The sequence below is a fragment of the Maylandia zebra genome, linkage group LG3 (assembly GCF_041146795.1).
Source record: "Maylandia zebra isolate NMK-2024a linkage group LG3, Mzebra_GT3a, whole genome shotgun sequence".
Classification (NCBI taxonomy): Eukaryota; Metazoa; Chordata; class Actinopteri; order Cichliformes; family Cichlidae; genus Maylandia; species Maylandia zebra.
In genome coordinates, this window is record NC_135169.1 from 4,959,194 (window position 1) to 4,984,541 (window position 25,348).

General features: G+C 41.6%; 2 protein-coding genes across 2 annotated transcripts; both read right to left on the reverse strand.

Moving 5' to 3' along the window:
* Nucleotides 1–672: 672 nt before the first annotated feature.
* On the reverse strand, nucleotides 673–10,465 carry LOC143414482 (uncharacterized). The gene is made up of 8 exons (XM_076878925.1): nucleotides 10,328–10,465; nucleotides 6,606–6,959; nucleotides 5,913–6,245; nucleotides 5,728–5,826; nucleotides 5,175–5,504; nucleotides 2,654–2,980; nucleotides 2,221–2,541; nucleotides 673–2,146 (listed from the first exon to the last, which is right to left on the reverse strand). Exons 1-8 carry the CDS (start codon nucleotides 10,362–10,364, stop codon nucleotides 2,055–2,057), a joined length of 1,893 nt encoding a protein of 630 aa, XP_076735040.1. The 5' UTR covers nucleotides 10,365–10,465; the 3' UTR covers nucleotides 673–2,054.
* Nucleotides 10,466–16,896: 6,431 nt separating this feature from the next.
* On the reverse strand, nucleotides 16,897–25,045 carry LOC143414225 (uncharacterized). Its single transcript, XM_076878136.1, has 6 exons — nucleotides 25,009–25,045; nucleotides 20,591–20,944; nucleotides 19,895–20,227; nucleotides 19,710–19,808; nucleotides 19,157–19,486; nucleotides 16,897–16,961 (listed from the first exon to the last, which is right to left on the reverse strand). Exons 1-6 carry the CDS (start codon nucleotides 25,043–25,045, stop codon nucleotides 16,897–16,899), a joined length of 1,218 nt encoding a protein of 405 aa, XP_076734251.1.
* Between the last annotated feature and the right edge of the window lie 303 nt (nucleotides 25,046–25,348).

Below are 25,348 nucleotides of genomic sequence, written 5' to 3' on the forward strand. Positions count from 1 at the left end.
GGGGAGCAGAGTTGAGGGATGTCTCCTGAAGTCCACTGTCATCTCTACAGTCTTAAGAGTGTTCAGCTCCAGATTGTGCTGACTGCACCAGAGTACCAGCCGCTCAACTTCTTGCCGGTATGCAGACTCATCACCATCTTGAATGAGGCCAATGACAGTGGTGTCATCTGCAAACTTTAGGAGTTTGACAGCAGAGTTATTGGAGGTGCAGTCGTTAGTGTAGAGGGAGAACAGTAGTGGTGAGAGGACACATCCTTGAGGGGCACCAATACTGAGGGACCGGGTTTCAGAGGTGCTCTCCCCCAGCCTCACTTGTTGCTTTCTGTCTGTCAGGAAGCTGGTGATCCACTGACAGGTAGCTGGTGACACGCTGAGCTGGGAGAGTTTGGAGGAAAGAAGTTCAGGCACAATGGTGTTAAAAGCCGAACTAAAGTCCACAAACAGGACCCTGGCATACGTTCCCGAGCGGTCGAGGTGTTGCAGGATGTAATGCAGCCCCATGTTCACTGCATCATCCACCGACCTGTTTGCCCGGTAGGCAAACTGCAGAGGGTCCAGCTGGTGGCCTGTAATGTCTTTCAGATGGGCTAAAAAGTAAAAGTAAAAGTAAAAAGTATCGTGCAACAAAGGTACTTTAAAAGTAAATTTTTTTCAAAAACGTACTCAAGTAAATGTAACGGAGTAAAGACAAAGACAAAGGGGAGTAGCAATTTTAATACATACATATATTGATTTCACAGTACTCGATACAGTTATAGATCCGGAGGGCAGATTCCTAATCATTAAACTATCTATATGTGATAAAAAGCTATGTATTGTAAGTGTATATGGTCCAAATGTTGATGATCTCTCATTCTTTCACGGTTTTTTCAGTGCGCTCTCTGAACACTTAGATGACACACTTCTTCTTGGAGGCAACCTCAACCTTGGACTAAATATACAGAATGCTTTTTAAAACAGATGAATCAATATCACTTCCTACTGCAAAATGGGAAGCGGATTGATCAGTTAACTTAGACCAAAACTTCTGGTCTCAGATTTGCTTAAAAACCTTTCATCTAATTAGAAATCCCAGTCTGCAATTAATTCAATACAAAATACTACATAGAGTGCACTATACAGGTCATCGGATGTTCAAGATGGGTTATACGTCGACCAACAACTGCTCACACTGTCAAACCAAAGCGCACTGTGCGCTGTCGATCCTACGTACTGCACAATAATATTCAATTTTTAGTATTTACTGTTATATTCACATAGATAATCGCGATGATGCTGTTTATTATATTGGTCTCTTTTTTTGCTTGTTTTCTCTTTTCTTTCTCAGCAGGTGATCCAGGTGGTTGATATATGCATTTTTTTGTCTGTTTTGTTGGTTTTTGTTTTTTGCCCTTTATCATCGTTCCTCTTCACCGCTGTTTTTCTGTCCCTCTTTCTCTCTCCCTTTTCTTTTCCCCAGTCATGTCTGTCCCGTTTGTAGCGAGTGAAAATAAAATAAAATAAACAATAAAAGCAAAGGTGAATCAATAGACCAATACGGCAAGGCCGGGATGGTCCATTTGGTAAAGTAAATGCATTGGGCATCTTTTTTGGCCTTTAGACAATAATTCTGATGGCAAAAGAACCAAACAGGACAGGCGAAAAAAAAGAAAAGAAAAGGGTGATTGTTTACATTTTTCCTTTTCTTCCCTTGTTTTTCCTTGATTTTGTTTAAATACATGGTACCTGCAAAAGCATTTTGTGTTGTGTGTATTTATTTATTACTGAGCATCAGCTCCAGCAGCAGTTCTTCAATCTTCAGATTAATAATAGCCCAATATTCTGCTTAATACGTAATGTGTATCAATTCATTAGCGATTCATCAGTGTTACAGGTCACTGACAGATGTGACTGGACACAAGTCACATCTGACTGAGGCCAAATGTCCTCTGATATAACTGCAGTCAAATCAGATCTGGTATTTGTAAGAGCGCCAGCTGTTGGTCAGAAAGTGACATTACAGGTAACAGTCAATATACAGGACATTTAAGGTAGAAAATGCACAAACACACAGATCAAACTGATTGATCAGCCATCAGAGGAGTCAGATCAATGGAGCTGCTTCTGTTCCTGATGTCCCCTGTTTGATCCTGGACCTGAACTCTCCCTGCAGAGGAGACACAAGACAGTCACACACACAGTAAGACACACACACACACACACACACACACACACACAAACCTTTGACTCTGAGCAGCACTCTTTTGTATCTCTTGATCTCCCCGTAGACTCTACAGCTGTACCTCCCACTGTCTCTCTCTGTGGGCTGTTTCAGGGTCAGACTGAGGTCTCCAGGCTTCAGCAGAGATCTTCTCTTCATCTTTGTTCGGTCTCTGTAAAGCTGGTGCTGTTCTCCAGGCTGATCAGAGCCGTTCTTATACACGTGGACCTTCCTGTCATCATTGTTCCACCACACCACCTTAGCATCTGCAGGCAGCTCTTTTGTGGTTTTGAAAGGTAGCTCTACAGACTCCGCCCCCTCCTCCACCTCCACCTGACAGACTGAAGGACAACAAATTTCATAAACAGTCTAAAGCACAAAATAAGATTTGTGTTCATGAAGATCTCATCATCTCTTCTTCTTCTGCAGCTCACACCCAGCAGCAGCACTGACCTCTGACTTTCAGCTCCACTTGTTTCATCAGGATTTTTTTCCCCTCCCTGTTGCAGACGGTGCAGGTGTAGATGTCTGTGTCCCAGTCTGTGGGGTCTTTCAGGGTCAGACTGAGGTCTCTAGTTTTCAGCAGGTCTTTATTCATCTGTGTTCGGTCTCTGTAATGGTTGTCCTGATCTTCAAGCTGGCCAGATCCGTTCTCATACACGTGGACCTTCCTGTTGAATCTGGTCATCCACTTCACTTTAGCATCTTTAGGCAGGTTTATAGTAGTTTTGCAGGGCAGCAGGACAGATGCCTCCCCTGAATCCACCTCCACCTGGGGGACTGAGAGGAGTCACAACACAACATGAGCTGTGCAGCAGAAGCAGCTCTGAACATGTTTTGTCTGAATGGAGAAAATGGCATCTTTGCAATGAAATCAAGTTTGACTGGTTCCAGTCTGAAACATGTTCAACTGAACAGAAACTGTCTTATTTGGTTTCTGTCTAATCAGCAGCAGAGCTCTGTCTTAAAGAACTCTGCTGTTTTATTTCAGAGTCAAAGACTTTTTTGCCATCTTGTTACCTGAGAGCTGTCCTATCAAGCAAGTTTGATTTATTCAGACTAAAAAAATATTGAAATAAAATAAAAATGTTTCAAAATAAAAAGCAAAACTGAATTTTAAATGTCAGCAACATCTAAATGAACATGATTCTCTGCATGCCAGATACATTATGTCATAAAGACGTCTGTTCTGTGACATGAACGAGTTCTTCTTTCAGAAACAGCTCAGCTGAGAGAAATACAGACTAGTCAGTACAATTCATTAATAAAGACATCTGTTTCAGCAAATTCATTACTCGTTTTCAGGTGATCTGTTGTATTAGTGATTCCATTAATGTAAGAACATCTGCTTCACCTCTTGTTGGAGACAGAGTCAAAGCAAAGAAAGGCAATTTGATGGCAGCACTGTCATGGGCCTGTCCTGGGACATGAGTATCAGGCCCACTCCAATATATTATTAGTCATTATTATACTGCTGCATGGGCTGGGCTGTAGTTACATCGTAAGGTTTTAAAAACCGAGCTTTAAAATGAACAGTGGTAATAAAAACCGAGAGAGGCCGACTGTGATCACCGACTTTTTAAGAGGCTTGTTCAAATTAAATGGAACAAGATACAAAGTATTAAAACATGTTAAAAAGACAACTGTCATGGGTCTGTAGCTCTGTCCACGGTTTTAGGGAACATATTTAGTTTTAAAGTAAGTTACAGGGCTTTTCCTGCCTTTCTGAGGGACTTGCATATGCAATATGATGATATGCATATCAGCATAATTATGGATTATTATGATTATGATATTAAAAAAGACACACTGTATGTTAAAGAAAACACAATAAGAAACAGATTATATTAGTGTTTGTTTTATGTGTATAGATTTTTAAAAATTATTATTTATGATATAACACGGTCTATAAATGCTTCGTAAGAATAGTTCTAGAACATTGTCTATCATTACTTTGTTATGGATTAGGTGCAAGATTTGTGAAGTGTGGATAATTAAATAATAGATTAATGCAATAGCAAACTGTGCCTTGTTGTCAGATGGACATCGAGTGGAGAGTGATAGATGAGATGAGGAGATGAAAGAGTAAGAGAGGCAAACTGAGTCACAGGCAGAGCCGAGTTTATTTTGTTTCCTTATGGTTCCAAGCACCTTCACCAATCTTTGCATTTAATGTCTACAGTCTCGGATCAGCACAGCCCTGCCCTCCAGCACTATCACAGCAGGAGCAGCAGAAACCCCACAAGAGCAACATTGTACCCATCAGGTAAACATGGAATATGTTTGCTTTGCCTTGTCCCCACCTGATGACAGTGATATAGTATGATGTGATTCCATATTAGATTGTTGATGAATGCGGGTTGTTGTTATTCGGCCTTTTCTCTGTGCCCCTTTTGAACTTTGAGCACCCGCCCATTTAAAAATCTCTGCACAGCCTTGTCCCTGTTTATGTGTATAGGTGTTTGGACATGAGTGTGTGTATCCGGAAGAAAGAATTACAAGAATCATCAGGCTGAGGAGAGTTCCTGCTCTGAAGCCAGCTGATTGCCTTCATCAGTTGCCTCTCTACTTAAGCGAGTGGCTGAGCTTCAGTCGGTGCTGGATCATTGAGTTCACAATGGGTTTGTTAGTGAGAACTTTGTGTGTGTGTTGCTTGGCAGTTTAATTCATGTGTTTTCTCACTAGGTATTGGGAACTGAGAGAAGCCACTGTACAGATTTGGAGTTGGGGTTGTCACAATTCACGCCACAGACGTGAGCACTGTGTGGGATTCGGGGAGAAACAAGGTAAAAACTATGTTTTGTGCTTTCTTTGTGCCTTTCTGTCCTGTTTTTTAGGACTCTATTTTCTGTCTCCTCAGTTTTCATGTCTAGAGTTCAGTTGGTGTGTTTCCTGTTTTACTTTGGTCTTTGTCTCATGTCAGTGTGTCTAGTCTAGTGTGTCAAAACCTTTGACCTGTATAAGCAGCACTGACCTCTGACATGGAGGTGCACATTTTTCCTTGTCAGTATGTTTCCTTTCCTGCTGTAGATGGTACAGGTGTAGGTGAAGTTGTCGTCATCCGTGGGATATGTCAGGGTCAGACTGAGGTCTCCAGGTTTCAGCAGAGATGTGCTCTTCATCTCTGTTCGGTTTCTGTAAAACCGGTGCTGTTTTTCAGGCTGGTCAGAGCCGTTCTGATACACATGGACCTTCCTGTTGTTTCTGTCCCTCCACTCCACTTTAGTGTGTTTTAGGAATTTAAATATAGTTTTGCAGGGCAGCTTGACAGACGCCACCCCTGAATCCACCTCCACTTGGTAATCTGAGAGGACAACAAAGCACAACACGATGACATCAGCAGCAGCTGTGATGGTCACATGACCTCCCTGCGCCCTCCTTGCCTTCTAGTCTCAATCAGATTGTGTCTCAGTTTGTTCCTGACTCGTTCTTTGATCTCACGATCTCATGTGTCTGGTCTGAACACAGTCAAGAGGCCACCTGTTAACCACTGGTATTATGGGTAGTGTAGTAGGAAAGACTCTTACCTGACATGTAATAGTGACGTAAATAATATAAAAGACCTCCAAAAATCACAAAGACAAACAGGAGAACCAGAAGATCTTTGACCCAGGATGGAAATGGTTCTGTGGGGAAACATAAAACAAAATGACTTCTAATCTCTAAGCTGTGTCTACAGTATTGACCTTTGACCTTTATCTCCAGCACCTACTTTTGACCTGCAGCACTACTTTCTGTGTCAGGATGTCTTTGTCCCTGTAGATGGTGCAGATGTATCGTCCCGTGTCTTTCACTTTGGGGTGTTTCAGGGTCAGACTGAAGTCTCCAGTTCTCAGCAGGTCTTCACTCATCATCGTTCGGTCTCTGTAAACTTCGTCCTGAGTCATAAGGTCATCATTTCTGTTAGAATACTCATGGACTGTGATGAGTCCGAGGTCAGAGCGAGTCCACTCCACTGTGGTGTCCTCAGGCAGGTCAGGTGTTGTGTTGCAGGGCAGGATGACAGACTCTGACCCTTCCCTCACCTTCACCTCCACCTGCTGGTCTGAGAAGACAAGAAACCAAAGTGTCAACCATAGAAGTGGCAGCAAAAGGCCTCTAAAAGTTTTGTGTTGGGCCATGCATAAAATTTTAATGTGTTTAATGTATGTACAGATGTGTGTGTGCTGAACCTCCCAGAGGTAAACATAAACACATCTGCACATGCACAGAACGAATTTCTTCTGCTTTGCTTCTCTTGTTTTGCTGTTTTCACTGAGGTCAAGTCTACAAACGTTCCTGCTGGGCTCATCAAGACCTTCAGAAACCGTTTAAGAAATACTTTGCTTTCATTTAACCTCTGACCTTTCTCTGTAGTACTGAATACGACATGTAATCACAGCAGGTGTTAGAATTTGATGCTGACCTTTGACCAGCAGCTGGATGTCTCTGAGTTTTCGTTCTTTCCCTCCAGCACTGATGGAGCAGGTGTAGTTGCCGCTGTCAGTCTTTGTGGGTTTCCTCAGAGTGAGGCTGAAGTCTTTAATGATCAAAGCGTAACGATTCATTGATGTGCGTCTGCTGTAACGCTGGTTTTGTCCTGTAAGATCGTCTCCTTCTTCTCGTTGTTGGTGTACAGATTTGGGATCAAGGTCACTGCGAGTCCACATCACTGTTGGATTGTCCTCAGGTATAGAACCTGAGTACAGACATGATAGTAGGACAGACCTTTCCCCCTCATTCACCTCCACCACCACCACAGCCAGAGCATGCTGGGAAACTGGAAGGACAGAAACACAAACACAAATCAAATGAATGTTGTGGGTTTGACCCAGAGTTAAAAGATGCAATACAACCAACATTATCTTCATCCATCCTATTCCACTTATCCTAGTCAGGGTCACGGGGGGGAGGGGTTACACCCTGGACAGATCACCAGCTTGTCCCAGGACTAACCATTCACATGTTCACACCAATGAATTACAAATTAACCTAATACCATGAACTGCATTTCTTTGGACATTGGAGGAAGCCAGAGTACCTATAGGGAACCGACGTAAACATGAGGAGAACATGCAAACTCCACACAAAAAGACCCCAGAGAAGCAGTGGAGTTGGACTCAGGACCTTTGTGCTCAGAGGCAACAGTGCTAACCACCAGAACACCATGTAGCCCAAGAACGCATAACAGCTTCAGTTATACACAGCATTCTTTTCCCAATTCAAAAAAACTATTGATACAATGTCAGTAACACAGAAACTGGAGAATTATAACAAACCTCACAGGCCATAATTTCCATCTTGTGTGACAAGACAGATGACCAGTCACACTCCTTCAGGACAGTCACAGTTTTTCACTCCAACAGTCCACAAATGCTCCAAAACATGTTACAAAGGCAACATGACATATTTACTTATTAATTCACAAGGAGGAATCTTGTTGCTATTAGGAATCTATATTCCATACAGAAATATTTTTATCTTCTATCTTTTAGTGTAGAGCATATCTAAAAACCATAGAGGCTCTCACTGTTTGGAGGTGATGGAGCTTCACTGTTTTCCAGAGAACTTTGCACATTCAAGCAACCAAAGGACTTGACATGGATTATGAAGTAGTATAACAGGAACGACTATCGGACCATGTGTTTTCCAGCTGCCTGTGACAAACAGCCAGATAAACTAATCCAGTGTTTGACAGAAACTGTCATGCTTTCCCGTGTCTCCCTGGCGTTCACCTCTGAGATCGCACTGTTGTTGTTGTTTCTCTCTTCTTTCTCTCTCCCTCACTCTTCTCTGCAGGGCCCTATTTCAGGAAGCCGGTTTAGAAAACTCAGAGTGAAAAACGATACTCAGGGTTGAGTAACCCCGAACTGTCCAACTCGGAATATTCGGTTTCAGAAAGGCTGATAACAATTAGTTCAATCAACGTGGAGTTGCTTTAACCCCAAGTTAAGCGCGCGCACGAGGATACATAAAGCCCTGATTAGTGGAGCACAGATTAAGCGAGTCACCATGGAGACGGAGGGAAAGAAGGCGCGGTCAATGTATTTTACAGCGCTTGAGGCCGAAATTCTGATGGCAGCATATGCTGATAACATGCAAATTTTTCGGAAAAAAAGTAACACAGCCTCAGCTGCAAAAGAAAGGGAGCATGCATGGCAAAACAAAGCCGACAGAGTCAATGCGTGAGTGTTAATATAAACATTGATCTAGGGATTTCCACCCATTTAACACGTTATTTTATTATATTTTATTTTTTATTTTATACATTTTATTTTGTGATGTGATGTGAGCGGAGGTGCAACCCAATAGGCCCCAAACGTTCCTGGCAGCAAGTAAAAATGAAATATAAAAATATAGTCCAAACAGGTAAGGTGTAATTGTATTATGAGCCATAGTGCTTGGTCTGTTTGTCCGATGTAAATCAATTGCAGTTAGAGGCTACATTAATTTTCCCTCTGTAAGCACTTATTGAAATTATCTGAGCACATTACAAGTACATATTTGCTTACTCTGTATGCTCAAATGTGGCCTGTTATAGCCAACAGAAAAAAAAGCGGAGGCCCGAAAAACAGGTGGGGGTCCTCCACCACCACCACTCACAGAGCCTGGCCACTTGGCTTCCACATTTGTGATAATGTTGGCAGCATCACATATGATCTTCACAGTGCAGAGAACACAAATTAGCATCCATTACTATAATGAAATAATTTGTTAGTTTGAAATGCTACAGGGAACTATGTACCTGTACATTAATGCTGTGGAAAGACTTCCTGTTCACATAGTCTCCTTCATTTACTGAAGGAGCAATGATTGGAATGTGAGTGCCATCTGTACAGCCAATCACGCCTGGGAACTGTGAAAATAAATGTAAAATTTAAGTAGTAGTTCAAGTATCACCACATCATAAATTAAGTTTTGTTCATCCTGATACCTGCAATTTTGTGGCATCCCTCTTTGATAAATCTTGTGGGTCTATGACCGGGGAACACCACAGACGAGTACAGGAGACGTTTCAGTGCAACTGTAACATTCCTGACTGCCCGACAGACGGTAGCCTTGGAAACGTGCTCAGCGTCACCAATATTATACAGAAAGCTCCCGTTTGCAAAAAACCGAAGTGCAATACAAATAATATGTACAGAACTGAGAGGATGTCCGCGATGTGTCACATGAGCAATATTAGGCCTGAGGATGTTATCCAAATAAATTATAGATTGTGCTGAAAAACGGTAACGTTCACACAGAAAATCATCAGGAAATGATAAAATGTCCAAACGCGCTCTAATCACTCTCTCCCGGCGGAGAGCTCTGCGGAGAATTTGGGCTTCAACATCTACTGGCTCTTCAAGGAAGGGGCACGCCATGTCTGACACTTCCTACTGTCAGGTTTCCGACAAAGGGGCGGAGACAGTCAGGGTTAGTTGTAGTAAACCTGCTAGGGAGCAGGTTAGCTTCACGGAGTGTGTCGTCATAGTGACTCACTCAGGATTAATCTAAACTCGCTTTGTGAAACTGAAAACCCAGAGTTTTCGTTAACTCAGGGTGTACTTACTCAGAGTTTGCACTAAACCGGCTTCCTGAAATAGGGCCCTGGGGTTGAACTTGTTGTGGGTTCCACCCTCAGGCCTGTGCCCTGAAAATAATTACTCACCTGCTGCTCATTATCTTGTCACTCGAGCCTCTGCTCAAGGTGACAGCTCAGTGTTTCTGACTGCTGGATCGTTGAACGACACTAGTCAGTGTAGCCCCGGCTATTTCCTGTAAATTCTCGTCTCTAGTCTTTTCCTGACTTGTAGTCATGTTTTCTTTTATATAGATCTTCCTGGACCTGTCCGTGTTTTCATCCCTGGAGTGTGATCATAAGCGTGTGTGGTTTTCCCTCCCTTGTCCCTGAATTACCTGGAGCTCCTTTTCACTTGTACCTTGTATATAGCTCCTGGTGATATTGTTTGTTTTCAGTGTCAGCACAGTCCTGCTCTTGCGCCCGCTCGTTCGTTGTGACAGACCGATTCAGTCAAGTCATGAACTTTGACGCAACTCACTGGGCTCTCATGTCTCAAGACCTGCTGCACTTCAACACATTCATTTTAGAGCGAGATAAGAGAAAAGCTGATGATGAGAGCAGAGAGAGGAAGGTGTACTTACCGTGCAGGAGGATCACAAAAACCACAAACATCTTCATGTTCCTGTCAAACTCAGAGACTCTTTAAAAGCCCTTCAGGACATCAGCTCACAGCAGCTTCACTTTCCTCTGCTGATCATCTACTGACACTCTCACACTGCTCACACTGTCACAGCTCAGAGTTCAGCTTCACATTTTGTTAAAGCACATCTGTGGAATGAAGTCCAACCAGCCACAGATCACTTCTGAGGGAAGAGGAAGACGTCAGCTTTCCTCCTAGTTTCACGCCTGAGCGCTCCCGTTGGGGGGGGGGGGGGGGGGGGGGCGACTGCTTCAGCCTCAGCCCAACACGCACAAAGCTCCACCTTCAGTCCTGACACTGAAACATTGACTGTAGCTACAATGATGCAGATGTGTTTCCATTCAGATCATGGACATAAAGCAGCTCCAGGATGAACAGTGTGAAAGAACTTTTCCAGGCATGAAGCTCAGCCAATCACAGGATAGGGCATGATCAGCTGACAAATCTGCAGGGATTTGAAGGTTCTTTGTGCGGCTGACAGAAAGTGGATCAACAGGTGTAAAACTATGAGGAAACACAACAGTCTCCCCTTTTCTTAGGAGTCAGTTTTTGCAGCCTGACATGATGTCTGGCTGCACACATATTTGAAATGTAAAACAAAAACCGCTGAAAACTGAACAATAAAACCATCATGCATGTAGCATGATGTGTTGCCCCGACATCGTGCTACATTGTATAGGCACCAAACAGTTTTCTCATGCCCATTTGCAGAGAGTAAGGGTGCCCTCCATTCGCAAGGTGCGGCATCAAATAACCATCTTGCAAAATAAAACAAAGGACTTGTCAAGGGGTCCGTTCTTCGTACCTCGCTTACTACATCCAAGATCAAATCATCGCGCTAACTCTGAGCTCGCTATTCCAGTTCTCCGAACACACCTGCTGTTGACGATTAGTATAGCTGGATGAAGTAATGTGAGATCACTGGGTAGTAATAGTGGGTAAGATACATGAAGCGGACATACCTGCGTGGCCGCGATCTAATCCTGTTTACATAAAGTAAACCTGCTCCCGAGCAGGTTTACGCTTACGGATCTGTTGCTATGACAGCAAGTCCCGGATGAGCTTCGGAGAACCGAACGATCCAAGATCACGCGAAATTGTCAACAATCAAATCCAGCTAACTTACTTAGTGAGGTACGAAGAACGGACCCCACGTCTGTGTGCAGGGAGGCAGGAAAGGACAATAAAAATGCAGACTGAAACACTGAGGCAAAACTGAAATGCAAAAAAAGCAGCTTTATTTCTGGACACTAGGAGAACTTAACTAAACTTGAGGATGCAAAAATAAACTAAGCAGGCAGACCGCACAGACATGTATGACAGCAATTACAACACTGACAAAGAGAAACACAGGGCTTAAATACACTGAGGGGTAACGAGGGAAATGAGAGTGATCAGGGAGACACAGCTGGGAGAAATCAGACTTAACGAGACAGGGGAAGCAAAACTAGACACACTGACATGAGACACAGACCTTCAAAGTAAAACAGGAAACACGCCAACTGAACTCTATACATGAAAACTTAGAGACTGAGGAGACAGAAAATAGAGGCCTGAAAAGCAGGACAGAAAGGCACAAAGAAAGCACAAATGAGCAAAACCTAAGAACTAAAACCATAATAGCCATAACTGAACCTGGGTAATAATAACTATAATGATCGAAACAGCACAAAGGATTCAGAACATAAGCCATAATATAAAACACAAAAACATGGCTGGATAAAAGAGGAGCAGCTGTTCTTGGCTTTTGTCGGTCCCCATAATAGAGTAAAAAAACCCAAAAAACACAACTCTTCAGCGGAAACTGGCAGGAAACAAAACATACTAAGGACGGTGCTGGCAGCCACTTAAAAGAAGCGGATCTTTCATCAGTTTTGTGAGGAAAGATGATTCATATAAAACTGGCTGGAACTTGGACTATACATACAAATCTAATTATACCATAGCTAACTTGTGACATAGCTTTAGAAACCTTTTTAAAACTCGAGAACAAATACTAATAAATAAAAGTTATTAAGGTGTTTTCCAGTCAACTGTTCTCATAAGCAATTAACTAAACAGTTTACTCTCATTTGGTTTTAAGCCTTCCTAAACGTGTGTAGGTTCTAATTTGACTTTTAATTTGTGTCTTCTGTTTTTTTGTCAAAAGTGGGTCAATGATGTTGTTGTCAGATGAACAACTGAAAAATAATGTATACATAAAAAAAATGTCTTTATGGATGAATTATAGGCAAGGATGTGCCTAAAAGTTTAGTTCCCCTGGTTGTTTCCTTGGAAATTTGTTCTATCCTTCATCCAAGTGATTTCTTCAGTCTGACAGTGATGAAATGTTTGCAAACTGTTGTGTCCAGCTGAATTCAATCGACTTTTTAAGGAGAGTAATTAAATGCTCAAATGCTCACCACAGCTGAGGGGAAGTGAAGGTCCTTGCAATATAGGTGAAACTGACCCCTTTCATCAGTGTTTGTTCCCCTTAACTATTCCAGATCAGCCTCATAACATACATACTGCTGTTTGCATTTTTATTTCTCCTTATAGTTGGACCTAGTATATAAAAACTACAAATCACCTTTGAACAGAAAGTGTTCTCAGTTGAATTGCTGCACGGAGGATATAACACCCATGATAAGCGCGAGGTGTGTGTCCTTGTCCAGCTTCCAGGTTAGGAAAAGTTTAACCATTAGATATTCAAGTACATCTCTCCACAGCTGCTGATGCATTCTACAAAAAAACACTCTCAAGGTTCTTTCTGTGAAGCTGTAACTGTTTAACAGTGAACAGGAGTCCTGCATGACTGAGAAGTCCTTCAGAAGCTCCAGATGCAGATCACTGATTTTGATCAACAGCTTCTTGATGTGAGGAACGCCATGGAATAGATCCACACCACCAGTGAATGGACATGAAAGGTACTTCTCCAGCTCCCCTGCTTCTGGCATTACTGACCCCATGGATCCATCATCTTAGTCGGTTAGGCTGCTGTTTGCGCTGGCCTCATCCAGCTCTGTGTCTCAGTGATGTCTGATGAAGTTGAGACCTGTGGAAAGATGTATGGTTTTCAAAAGAATTCGGTCTGGTATTATAGTGCTGTATACACTGCCAAGCTGCAGATGTTTGGAAAGAAGATTTGATTACACTGGAGATGTTTTTTACCAACTCTTGTAGAAAAACAAAATCTTGTCATTCATATCCCGCACAAACAATTTGCAATGAATTCCAGATTAAGTTTAAAATAAGAATGTGTGCAAGGCTAAGCAGTGCTAGCCAATAGATCCTCCTGTTTGGCTGTTACTCTGGGAAAAGACAAGAAAAACAGTGATGGAAGCCGTGACTGAAGCTGCGATGTAGCCTATATAATATTTATATTGTACGAACGTGATATCATATTGTTCAAACATGAAAGGTATATTGTTAGAACAATATACTTTTCATCAGAATCGTGTTTATTGGCCAAGTATATGTGCAGACACATACAGGGAATTTGGTTCCGGTAGATGGTGGCTCTCAAGCACAGCAATGTAAATCACACACACACACACACACAGGAACCCAGGAACTTGAAGGTCTTCACAGTTGACACAGGGCTGTCTGATATGGTGAGGGGGAGCAGAGTTGAGGGATGTCTCCTGAAGTCCACTGTCATCTCTACAGTCTTAAGAGTGTTCAGCTCCAGATTGTGCTGACTGCACCAGAGTACCAGCCGCTCAACTTCTTGCCGGTATGCAGACTCATCACCATCTTGAATGAGGCCAATGACAGTGGTGTCATCTGCAAACTTTAGGAGTTTGACAGCAGAGTTATTGGAGGTGCAGTCGTTAGTGTAGAGGGAGAACAGTAGTGGTGAGAGGACACATCCTTGAGGGGCACCAATACTGAGGGACCGGGTTTCAGAGGTGCTCTCCCCCAGCCTCACTTGTTGCTTTCTGTCTGTCAGGAAGCTGGTGATCCACTGACAGGTAGCTGGTGACACGCTGAGCTGGGAGAGTTTGGAGGAAAGAAGTTCAGGCACAATGGTGTTAAAAGCCGAACTAAAGTCCACAAACAGGACCCTGGCATACGTTCCCGAGCGGTCGAGGTGTTGCAGGATGTAATGCAGCCCCATGTTCACTGCATCATCCACCGACCTGTTTGCCCGGTAGGCAAACTGCAGAGGGTCCAGCTGGTGGCCTGTAATGTCTTTCAGATGGGCTAAAAAGTAAAAGTAAAAGTAAAAAGTATCGTGCAACAAAGGTACTTTAAAAGTAAATTTTTTTCAAAAACGTACTCAAGTAAATGTAACGGAGTAAAGACAAAGACAAAGGGGAGTAGCAATTTTAATACATACATATATTGATTTCACAGTACTCGATACAGTTATAGATCCGGAGGGCAGATTCCTAATCATTAAACTATCTATATGTGATAAAAAGCTATGTATTGTAAGTGTATATGGTCCAAATGTTGATGATCTCTCATTCTTTCACGGTTTTTTCAGTGCGCTCTCTGAACACTTAGATGACACACTTCTTCTTGGAGGCAACCTCAACCTTGGACTAAATATACAGAATGCTTTTTAAAACAGATGAATCAATATCACTTCCTACTGCAAAATGGGAAGCGGATTGATCAGTTAACTTAGACCAAAACTTCTGGTCTCAGATTTGCTTAAAAACCTTTCATCTAATTAGAAATCCCAGTCTGCAATTAATTCAATACAAAATACTACATAGAGTGCACTATACAGGTCATCGGATGTTCAAGATGGGTTATACGTCGACCAACAACTGCTCACACTGTCAAACCAAAGCGCACTGTGCGCTGTCGATCCTACGTACTGCACAATAATATTCAATTTTTAGTATTTACTGTTATATTCACATAGATAATCGCGATGATGCTGTTTATTATATTGGTCTCTTTTTTTGCTTGTTTTCTCTTTTCTTTCTCAGCAGGTGATCCAGGTGGTTGATATATGCATTTTTTGTCTGTTTTGTTGGTTTTTGTTTTTTGCCCTTTATCATCGTTCCTCTTCACCGCTGTTTTTCTTTCCCTCTTTCTTTCTCCCTTTTCTTTTCCCCAGTCATGTCTGTCCCGTTTGTAGCGAGTGAAAATAAAATAAAATAAACAATAAAAGCAAAGGTGAATCAATAGACCAATACGGCAAGGCCGGGATGGTCCATTTGGTAAAGTAAATGCATTGGGCATCTTTTTTGGCCTTTAGACAATAATTCTGATGGCAAAAGAACCAAACAGGACAGGCGAAAAAAAAGGAAAGAAAAGGGTGATTGTTTACATTTTTCCTTTTCTTCCCTTGTTTTTCCTTGATTTTGTTTAAATACATGGTACCTGCAAAAGCATTTTGTGTTGTGTGTATTTATTTATTACTGAGCATCAGCTCCAGCAGCAGTTCTTCAATCTTCAGATTAATAATAGCCCAATATTCTGCTTAATACGTAATGTGTATCAATTCATTAGCGATTCATCAGTGTTACAGGTCACTGACAGATGTGACTGGACACAAGTCACATCTGACTGAGGCCAAATGTCCTCTGATATAACTGCAGTCAAATCAGATCTGGTATTTGTAAGAGTGCCAGCTGTTGGTCAGAAAGTGACATTACAGGTAACAGTCAATATACAGGACATTTAAGGTAGAAAATGCACAAACACACAGATCAAACTGATTGATCAGCCATCAGAGGAGTCGGATCAATGGAGCTGCTTCTGTTCCTGATGTCCCCTGTTTGATCCTGGACCTGAACTCTCCCTGCAGAGGAGACACAAGACAGTCACACACACAGTAAGACACACACACACACACACACACACACACACACACACACAAACCTTTGACTCTGAGCAGCACTCTTTTGTATCTCTTGATCTCCCCGTAGACTCTACAGCTGTACCTCCCACTGTCTCTCTCTGTGGGCTGTTTCAGGGTCAGACTGAGGTCTCCAGGCTTCAGCAGAGATCTTCTCTTCATCTTTGTTCGGTCTCTGTAAAGCTGGTGCTGTTCTCCAGGCTGATCAGAGCCGTTCTTATACACGTGGACCTTCCTGTCATCATTGTTCCACCACACCACCTTAGCATCTGCAGGCAGCTCTTTTGTGGTTTTGAAAGGTAGCTCTACAGACTCCGCCCCCTCCTCCACCTCCACCTGACAGACTGAAGGACAACAAATTTCATAAACAGTCTAAAGCACAAACTAAGATTTGTGTTCATGAAGATCTCATCATCTCTTCTTCTTCTGCAGCTCACACCCAGCAGCAGCACTGACCTCTGACTTTCAGCTCCACTTGTTTCATCAGGATTTTTTTCCCCTCCCTGTTGCAGACGGTGCAGGTGTAGATGTCTGTGTCCCAGTCTGTGGGGTCTTTCAGGGTCAGACTGAGGTCTCTAGTTTTCAGCAGGTCTTTATTCATCTGTGTTCGGTCTCTGTAATGGTTGTCCTGATCTTCAAGCTGGTCAGATCCGTTCTCATACACGTGGACCTTCCTGTTGAATCTGGTCATCCACTTCACTTTAGCATCTTTAGGCAGGTTTATAGTAGTTTTGCAGGGCAGCAGGACAGATGCCTCCCCTGAATCCACCTCCACCTGGGGGACTGAGAGGAGTCACAACACAACATGAGCTGTGCAGCAGAAGCAGCTCTGAACATGTTTTGTCTGAATGGAGAAAATGGCATCTTTGCAATGAAATCAAGTTTGACTGGTTCCAGTCTGAAACATGTTCAACTGAACAGAAACTGTCTTATTTGGTTTCTGTCTAATCAGCAGCAGAGCTCTGTCTTAAAGAACTCTGCTGTTTTATTTCAGAGTCAAAGACTTTTTTGCCATCTTGTTACCTGAGAGCTGTCCTATCAAGCAAGTTTGATTTATTCAGACTAAAAAAATATTGAAATAAAATAAAAATGTTTCAAAATAAAAGCAAAACTGAATTTTAAATGTCAGCAACATCTAAATGAACATGATTCTCTGCATGCCAGATACATTATGTCATAAAGATGTCTGTTCTGTGACATGAACGAGTTCTTCTTTCAGAAACAGCTCAGCTGAGAGAAATACAGACTAGTCAGTACAATTCATTAATAAAGACATCTGTTTCAGCAAATTCATTACTCGTTTTCAGGTGATCTGTTGTATTAGTGATTCCATTAATGTAAGAACATCTGCTTCACCTCTTGTTGGAGACAGAGTCAAAGCAAAGAAAGGCAATTTGATGGCAGCACTGTCATGGGCCTGTCCTGGGACATGAGTATCAGGCCCACTCCAATATATTATTAGTCATTATTATACTGCTGCATGGGCTGGGCTGTAGTTACATCGTAAGGTTTTAAAAACCGAGCTTTAAAATGAACAGTGGTAATAAAAACCGAGAGAGGCCGACTGTGATCACCGACTTTTTAAGAGGCTTGTTCAAATTAAATGGAACAAGATACAAAGTATTAAAACATGTTAAAAAGACAACTGTCATGGGTCTGTAGCTCTGTCCACGGTTTTAGGGAACATATTTGGTTTTAAAGTAAGTTACAGGGCTTTTCCTGCCTTTCTGAGGGACTTGCATATGCAATATGATGATATGCATATCAGCATAATTATGGATTATTATGATATTAAAAAAGACACACTGTATGTTAAAGAAAACACATTAAGAAACAGATTATATTAGTGTTTGTTTTATGTGTATAGATTTTTAAAAATTATTATTTATGATATAACACGGTCTATAAATGCTTCGTAAGAATAGTTCTATAATATTGTCTATCATTACTTTGTTATGGATTAGGTGCAAGATTTGTGAAGTGTGGATAATTAAATAATAGATTAATGCAATAGCAAACTGTGCCTTGTTGTCAGATGGACATCGAGTGGAGAGTGATAGATGAGATGAGGAGATGAAAGAGTAAGAGAGGCAAACTGAGTCACAGGCAGAGCCGAGTTTATTTTGTTTCCTTATGGTTCCAAGCACCTTCACCAATCTTTGCATTTAATGTCTACAGTCTCGGATCAGCACAGCCCTGCCCTCCAGCACTATCACAGCAGGAGCAGCAGAAACCCCACAAGAGCAACATTGTACCCATCAGGTAAACATGGAATATGTTTGCTTTGCCTTGTCCCCACCTGATGACAGTGATATAGTATGATGTGATTCCATATTAGATTGTTGATGAATGCGGGTTGTTGTTATTCGGCCTTTTCTCTGTGCCCCTTTTGAACTTTGAGCACCCGCCCATTTAAAAATCTCTGCACAGCCTTGTCCCTGTTTATGTGTATAGGTGTTTGGACGTGGGTGTGTGTATCCGGAAGAAAGAATTACAAGAATCATCAGGCTGAGGAGAGTTCCTGCTCTGAAGCCAGCTGATTGCCTTCATCAGTTGCCTCTCTACTTAAGCGAGTGGCTGAGCTTCAGTCGGTGCTGGATCGTTGAGTTCGCGATGGGTTTGTTAGTGAGAACTTTGTGTGTGTGTTGCTTGGCAGTTTAATTCATGTGTTTTCTCACTAGGTATTGGGAACTGAGAGAAGCCACTGTACAGATTTGGAGTTGGGGTTGTCACAATTCACGCCACAGACATGAGCACTGTGTGGGATTCGGGGAGAAACAAGGTAAAAACTATGTTTTGTGCTTTCTTTGTGCCTTTCTGTCCTGCTTTTTAGGACTCTATTTTCTGTCTCCTCAGTTTTCATGTCTAGAGTTCAGTTGGTGTGTTTCCTGTTTTACTTTGGTCTTTGTCTCATGTCAGTGTGTCTAGTCTAGTGTGTCAAAACCTTTGACCTGTATAAGCAGCACTGACCTCTGACATGGAGCTGCACATTTTTCCTTGTCAGTATGTTTCCTTTCCTGCTGTAGATGGTACAGGTGTAGGTGAAGTTGTCGTCATCCGTTGGATATGCCAGGGTCAGACTGAGGTCTCCAGGTTTCAGCAGAGATGTGCTCTTCATCTCTGTTCGGTTTCTGTAAAACCGGTGCTGTTTTTCAGGCTGGTCAGAGCCGTTCTGATACACATGGACCTTCCTGTTGTTTCTGTCCCTCCACTCCACTTTAGTGTGTTTTAGGAATTTAAATATAGTTTTGCAGGGCAGCTTGACAGACGCCACCCCTGAATCCACCTCCACTTGGTAATCTGAGAGGACAACAAAGCACAACACGATGACATCAGCAGCAGCTGTGATGGTCACATGACCTCCCTGCGCCCTCCTTGCCTTCTAGTCTCAATCAGATTGTGTCTCAGTTTGTTCCTGACTCGTTCTTTGATCTCAAGATCTCATGTGTCTGGTCTGAACACAGTCAAGAGGCCACCTGTTAACCACTGGTATTATGGGTAGTGTAGTAGGAAAGACTCTTACCTGACATGTAATAGTGACGTAAATAATATAAAAGACCTCCAAAAATCACAAAGACAAACAGGAGAACCAGAAGATCTTTGACCCAGGATGGAAATGGTTCTGTGGGGAAACATAAAACAAAATGACTTCTAATCTCTGACCTGTGTCTACAGTATTGACCTTTGACCTTTATCTCCAGCACCTACTTTTGACCTGCAGCACTACTTTCTGTGTCAGGATGTCTTTGTCCCTGTAGATGGTGCAGATGTATCGTCCCGTGTCTTTCACTTTGGGGTGTTTCAGGGTCAGACTGAAGTCTCCAGTTCTCAGCAGGTCTTCACTCATCATCGTTCGGTCTCTGTAAACTTCGTCCTGAGTTATAAGGTCATCATTTCTGTTAGAATACTCATGGACTGTGATGAGTCCGAGGTCAGAGCGAGTCCACTCTACTGTGGTGTCCTCAGGCAGGTCAGGTTTTGTGTTGCAGGGCAGGATGACAGACTCTGACCCTTCCCTCACCTTCACCTCCACCTGCTGGTCTGAGAGGACAAGAAACCAAAACATAAACTGTAGAAGCGGAAGCAAAATACCGCTAAAGGTTTTGTGTTGGGCCATGCATAAACTTTTAATGCATGTATGATATATGTACAGACGTGAGTGTGCTGAACCTCTCTGAGCTAAACACAAACACATCTGCACACAAGCAGTAGAACCTACATGAAACAGAGCTCATGTCTTTCAGAAGTTATAGAACTAAGAACACATTTTATCTGCTTTGTTTCTCATGTTTTGCTGTTTCCACAAACGTTTGTACTTGTTTTGCGTTCGTTTAATCTTTAACCTTTCCCTGCAGTACTGACTTATGACCTGTAATTACAGCAGGTGTTGAGTTTGTTACTGACCTTTGACCTGCAGCTGGATGTCTCTGAGTTTTCGTTCTTTCCCTCCAGCACTGATGGAGCAGGTGTAGTTGCCGCTGTCAGTCTTTGTGGGTTTCCTCAGAGTGAGGCTGAAGTCTTTAATGATCAAAGCGTAACGATTCATTGATGTGCGTCTGCTGTAACGCTGGTTTTGTCCTGTAAGATCGTCTCCTTCTTCTCGTCGTTGGTGTACAGATTTGGGATCAAGGTCACTGCGAGTCCACATCACTGTTGAATTTTTCTCAAGTATAGAATCTGAGTACAGACAGGAGAGCAGGACAGACCTTTCCCCCTCATTCACATCCACCACCACCACAGCCAGAGCATGCTGGGAAACTGGAAGGACAGAAACACAAACACAAATCAAGTTCCTGTTGTAGGTTTGACTCAGAGTTAAAAAATAACCAAGTTTAACTTCATGCATTCTCTGATCCTTGTCCAGAGCCTATTCTAGCTACTACAGGGCACACAGCCCTGATCAACACCCTAGACAAACGCTACACAGTGCCGTCCCGCAACTATTTTTCTATTGTTGCACTACCTGCTCTATACACGCAGCGTCGAGCAACGGTGGAGACGGAATTTCAAGCAGTACAACATTTTGCGGCAACGACAAAATGTGAGACATTTGTTGTTTTTATGTTTATTTATTGTTTTTATGTTCAGTCTCAACTGTTATGAAGTTGATGTGCAGTTAATAAGTGCAAAAAAAATCGTGATTCTCATTTTATGCAAAATCGTGCAGCCCTACTTGCCTGGCTGGGCAGCTCTCTGGATGCTCAGCACCCCCAAAGCTCTGATCCTAGAATCGCCCCTGCTTCTGAAACTCAGTACAGATGAGTGAGAGCGAGAGCTGTGTGTCTGTGCCATAAAGGTTGTGCTGATAAGAATGATACCAAACAAGGTAAGAGTTTTTAAGTTTTTCAAGTTTTAAAAGATGAAATGTAGAGGTAAAATCAAAAGTAGTCAAAAACGGCCAATTATGCCCTATACGCCATAGGATTAAACGTTATTTTAAAGTAACACAATAGTTACTTTTCCTAATATTTATTTATTACTTATTTTTATAATACTGTAACTCAGTTACTAGCTCAGTTACTTTTTTGAAGAACTAACTTCACTAATTGTTTTTTTTAAATAACTTGCCCAAAACTGCTTATCAGAGCCTTTTTGTTTCTAATACACAAAAACACTTTATGCTGCATATGTTTAAACTTTTCGACACAGACGTATGTCGGTTAGAAATGGCTGATACAGTTGGTAAAGCTAATGTGTAAAGGGTTACAGAGGTATTAAGTATAGCTGAAATATGTAGTTGAACCTCCCAACACTCGCAGTACAACTACAAACATCAGTAAAACAAACTGACCCTTTCTTACAAACTAATCCCTACATAGAAAGGGCCTGAAGCTCAGCCAATCACAGGACAGGGCGTGATCAGCTGACAAAACTATTTGAAGGTTCTAGGTGAGGCTGACAGAAAGTTGACCAACAGGTGTAAAACTATGAGGACACACAATGGTCTCCCCTTTTCTAAGAAGTCATCTTTGGCAGTCTGCCACGATGTCTGACTGCACACATTATATCTGAAACGTAAAACAAACACAGATAGCTGAACAAACTGAAGACTAAACATACTCTACAGCCAGTCATGTCAATGATCGCATTGAGGGGGTTCAGGCCTTTGCAGAATAGCAGTGGGGACAGAGCATCTTCTCGGTAGATCCCTCACTTGATGGTGACTTGTGCTATGGGCTTGAAGTTGGCCTCTAGTGTTGTGCGCCACATCCCCATTGAGTTCCTGATGGAGGCTCTTAGGATCCTGTTGATTTTGTGTTGATTTCCAGGATCCATGTGTGGGGCATTGCGCCATAGACCTTCTTATAGTCAATCCAGGCGGCACACGACTCAATTTATGAGTGTCACACAGAAAGGAATTGGTAAGAATACCAGAGGCGCAAAACACCAGCTACTGGAAGACAGAGTAGTCAGCCAAGACTGCAAGACCAGGCTGACCAACCTGTGCACCTGTTCGTCTTAGCCGCTATGATGCCTGACTGGAGTTTCCATGTGCTACTGAGGTGGTTGGTAGTTGGATGGAACCAACTACCATATATATATATACACACATATATACACACACACACATACATATATATATATATATATATATATATATATATATACACACATATATATATATATATATATATATATATATATATACACACATATATATATATATATATATATATATATATATATATATATATATATATATATATATATATATATATATATATATATATATATATATATATATATATATATATATATATATACACACATATATATACATATATATATACATATATATATACATACATATATATACATATATATATACATATATATATACATATATATATACAGATAATATATATATATATATATATATATATATATATATATATATATATATATATATATATATATATATATATATATATATATACATATACATGAGACGGGTAGGAAAATTTAGTATTATTATTATTTTGTTTATTTATTTATTTATTTATATATATATTTGTTTTTTTAGCTCCAAGTAGTATTTTGGGATATCTCAGTCCGTGTGAGTGGTCAATCCCAAGAGGTTCTCACATCAATAAGCTCTGCTTACAACACTAAATTCATACTAATCTTGTTGGAAGTCATAAAAAGAAGCCCCTCCCCAGGGTCCAGGCAGGGGGCTGTTTTTTTTTCATGGCAGTCATGCTCTGGACTGGTCTCCTCCGATAAGGGCTCGGAACAACTCAGGGCTCAGTGGTTCAAGAAAAATACTAAAGATAAAAATCGAGAGTAGTCACCAGGTTAGGCTACCTAAACCAAACCAAAATCGATTTACTTTACCACCTCTAGCTACCCATAAGACTTCTGTAGGCCTTTTTCTTCTTTCGCTCCCTTCGTTTTCACTCTCTACATTTTTAAGAATCCCATCAGAACCTTTCCTTCTCTTTTGTAATCATGGAGTCTGAATTAAAGGATTACATCACCACATACAGATATGCTGGTACGCATGTGTGATTGTGCATGTCTATATCTGCGTATACATACCTGCCTCTCAGGTCCACTCAGACCTCATATAAATCTCTTCATCACATGGTAAACACACGGATGTCCACAGAGAATTTACATCTCAAATTTTAGAAGTATAACAGGATCCACACTTGAACCATCAGGTCTCCAGCTGCCCATGTGCACAGAGACTGTAATAAAGTTTTAATTCTACGTCTGCTCCAGATGATTCTTATCAGTGCCTTATTGATTCTAATACAGTGGTCCCTCGCTATAATATGGTTCACCTTTTGTGGCCTCGCTGTTTTGCTGATTGTTTTTGTGCAATTTTGCATTTTTTTTTAAATTTTATTCTTTTTTTACAGCGCATTGTGTCTGCGTCGTGAATGGCTGTAGACCATTGTCAATCAATCTCGTTCTGTGTCTCCTGTACAGTACAGAATGCATCCAGCGAAACGTTTTATACCGCCAAAGGCACCTAAGGGCGCCTTAGGTTTCATTCTATAATACTCTACTCAGTTTTCTACAAAGGTTTGAACTTTGAAAGCATTTAAACAAGAGATAAAAGTGCTAAAATGTTCATGCCTCTTTGATAAAAGTCCATAATGGATATAGTGAGGGGTTTTACAGGCTTAAAACATCTATAATAATTGTAAAAAATAAAGTTGTCTACTTTACGGATTTCACTTATCGCAGGTTATTTTTGGAACTTAACTTCCTCGATAAACGAGGGACCGTACACGCATACAGTTTATCTGCCATATGTTCAAACATTTGTACACAGACATAGGCAGATTAGAAATGACTCACAAAGCTGGTTAATGCTAATGTGTGAAGAGTTAAAAAAGGCACTGAAGTAAAAACAGCTTGATCAGTGCTATCAAAGAGAATAGATTCTGTTGAACTGCACAGTACAACACTGTAACCAAACATGTGAAAGAACTACAATTAATGAACAAAGAGCTAAACAGAAACATGATGCAAAATGGAAATTGTAGCTGAAATATATAGTTAATGAAACTTCCACAAGTTGTAGTGAAAATACAAACTTAAGCTAAACAAACCAATAGTTTGCACCCTTCCAGGAATCTGATTCATTCATAGGACAGTGCAAAAAAAACCCCAAAAAACAAAAACAAACGCACACACACAGAGCAAGTGATTGTAACAAGTTCAGATTTAGCGGCTTTGGATTGTTAGTTTGATCTGAATCAGAATCCAGTGTTTGATGGAAATCTCCTCCTGCTGCACTTCAACACATTAAAGAGAGAGAGATGAAAGAAAAGCTGATGATGAGAGCAGAGAGAGGAAGGTGTACTTACCGTGCAGGAGGATCACAAACACCACAAACATCTTCATGTTCCTGTCAAACTCAGAGACTCTTTAAAAGCCCTTCAGGACATCAGCTCACAGCAGCTTCACTTTCCTCTGCTGATCATCTACTGACACTCTCACACTGCTTCACTGTCACAGCTCAGAGTTCAGCTTCACACTTTGTTAAAGCACATCTGTGGAATGAAGTCCGGCCGGCCACAGATCACTTCTGAGGGAAGAGGAGGACGTCATAGTTTTCGCACCCAAGTGCTCTGGTTGGAGGTGACTGCTGTAGCCTCAGCCTAACACACACAAAGCCCCACCTTCAACTTTTCCTGCCCCTCTCAC

What these genes read in the sequence shown, in the direction of transcription:
- LOC143414482 (XM_076878925.1), bottom strand. Translation starts at nt 10,364, where the DNA reads ATGAAGATGTTTGTGGTTTTTGTGATCCTCCTGCACG. An exon ending in CATCCAGCTGCTGGTCAAAG is followed by an intron (nt 6,246 to 6,605) that starts GTCAGCATCAAA and finishes TTGTCTTCTCAG; the next exon opens with ACCAGCAGGTGGAGGTGAAG. An exon ending in AGTGCTGCTCAGAGTCAAAG is followed by an intron (nt 2,147 to 2,220) that starts GTTTGTGTGTGT and finishes TCTCCTCTGCAG; the next exon opens with GGAGAGTTCAGGTCCAGGAT.
- LOC143414225 (XM_076878136.1), bottom strand. Translation starts at nt 25,045, where the DNA reads ATGAAGATGTTTGTGGTGTTTGTGATCCTCCTGCACG. An exon ending in ACGTCACTATTACATGTCAG is followed by an intron (nt 19,487 to 19,709) that starts GTAAGAGTCTTT and finishes TTGTCCTCTCAG; the next exon opens with ATTACCAAGTGGAGGTGGAT. An exon ending in TGTGCAGCTCCATGTCAGAG is followed by an intron (nt 16,962 to 19,156) that starts GTCAGTGCTGCT and finishes TCAGTCCCCCAG; the next exon opens with GTGGAGGTGGATTCAGGGGA.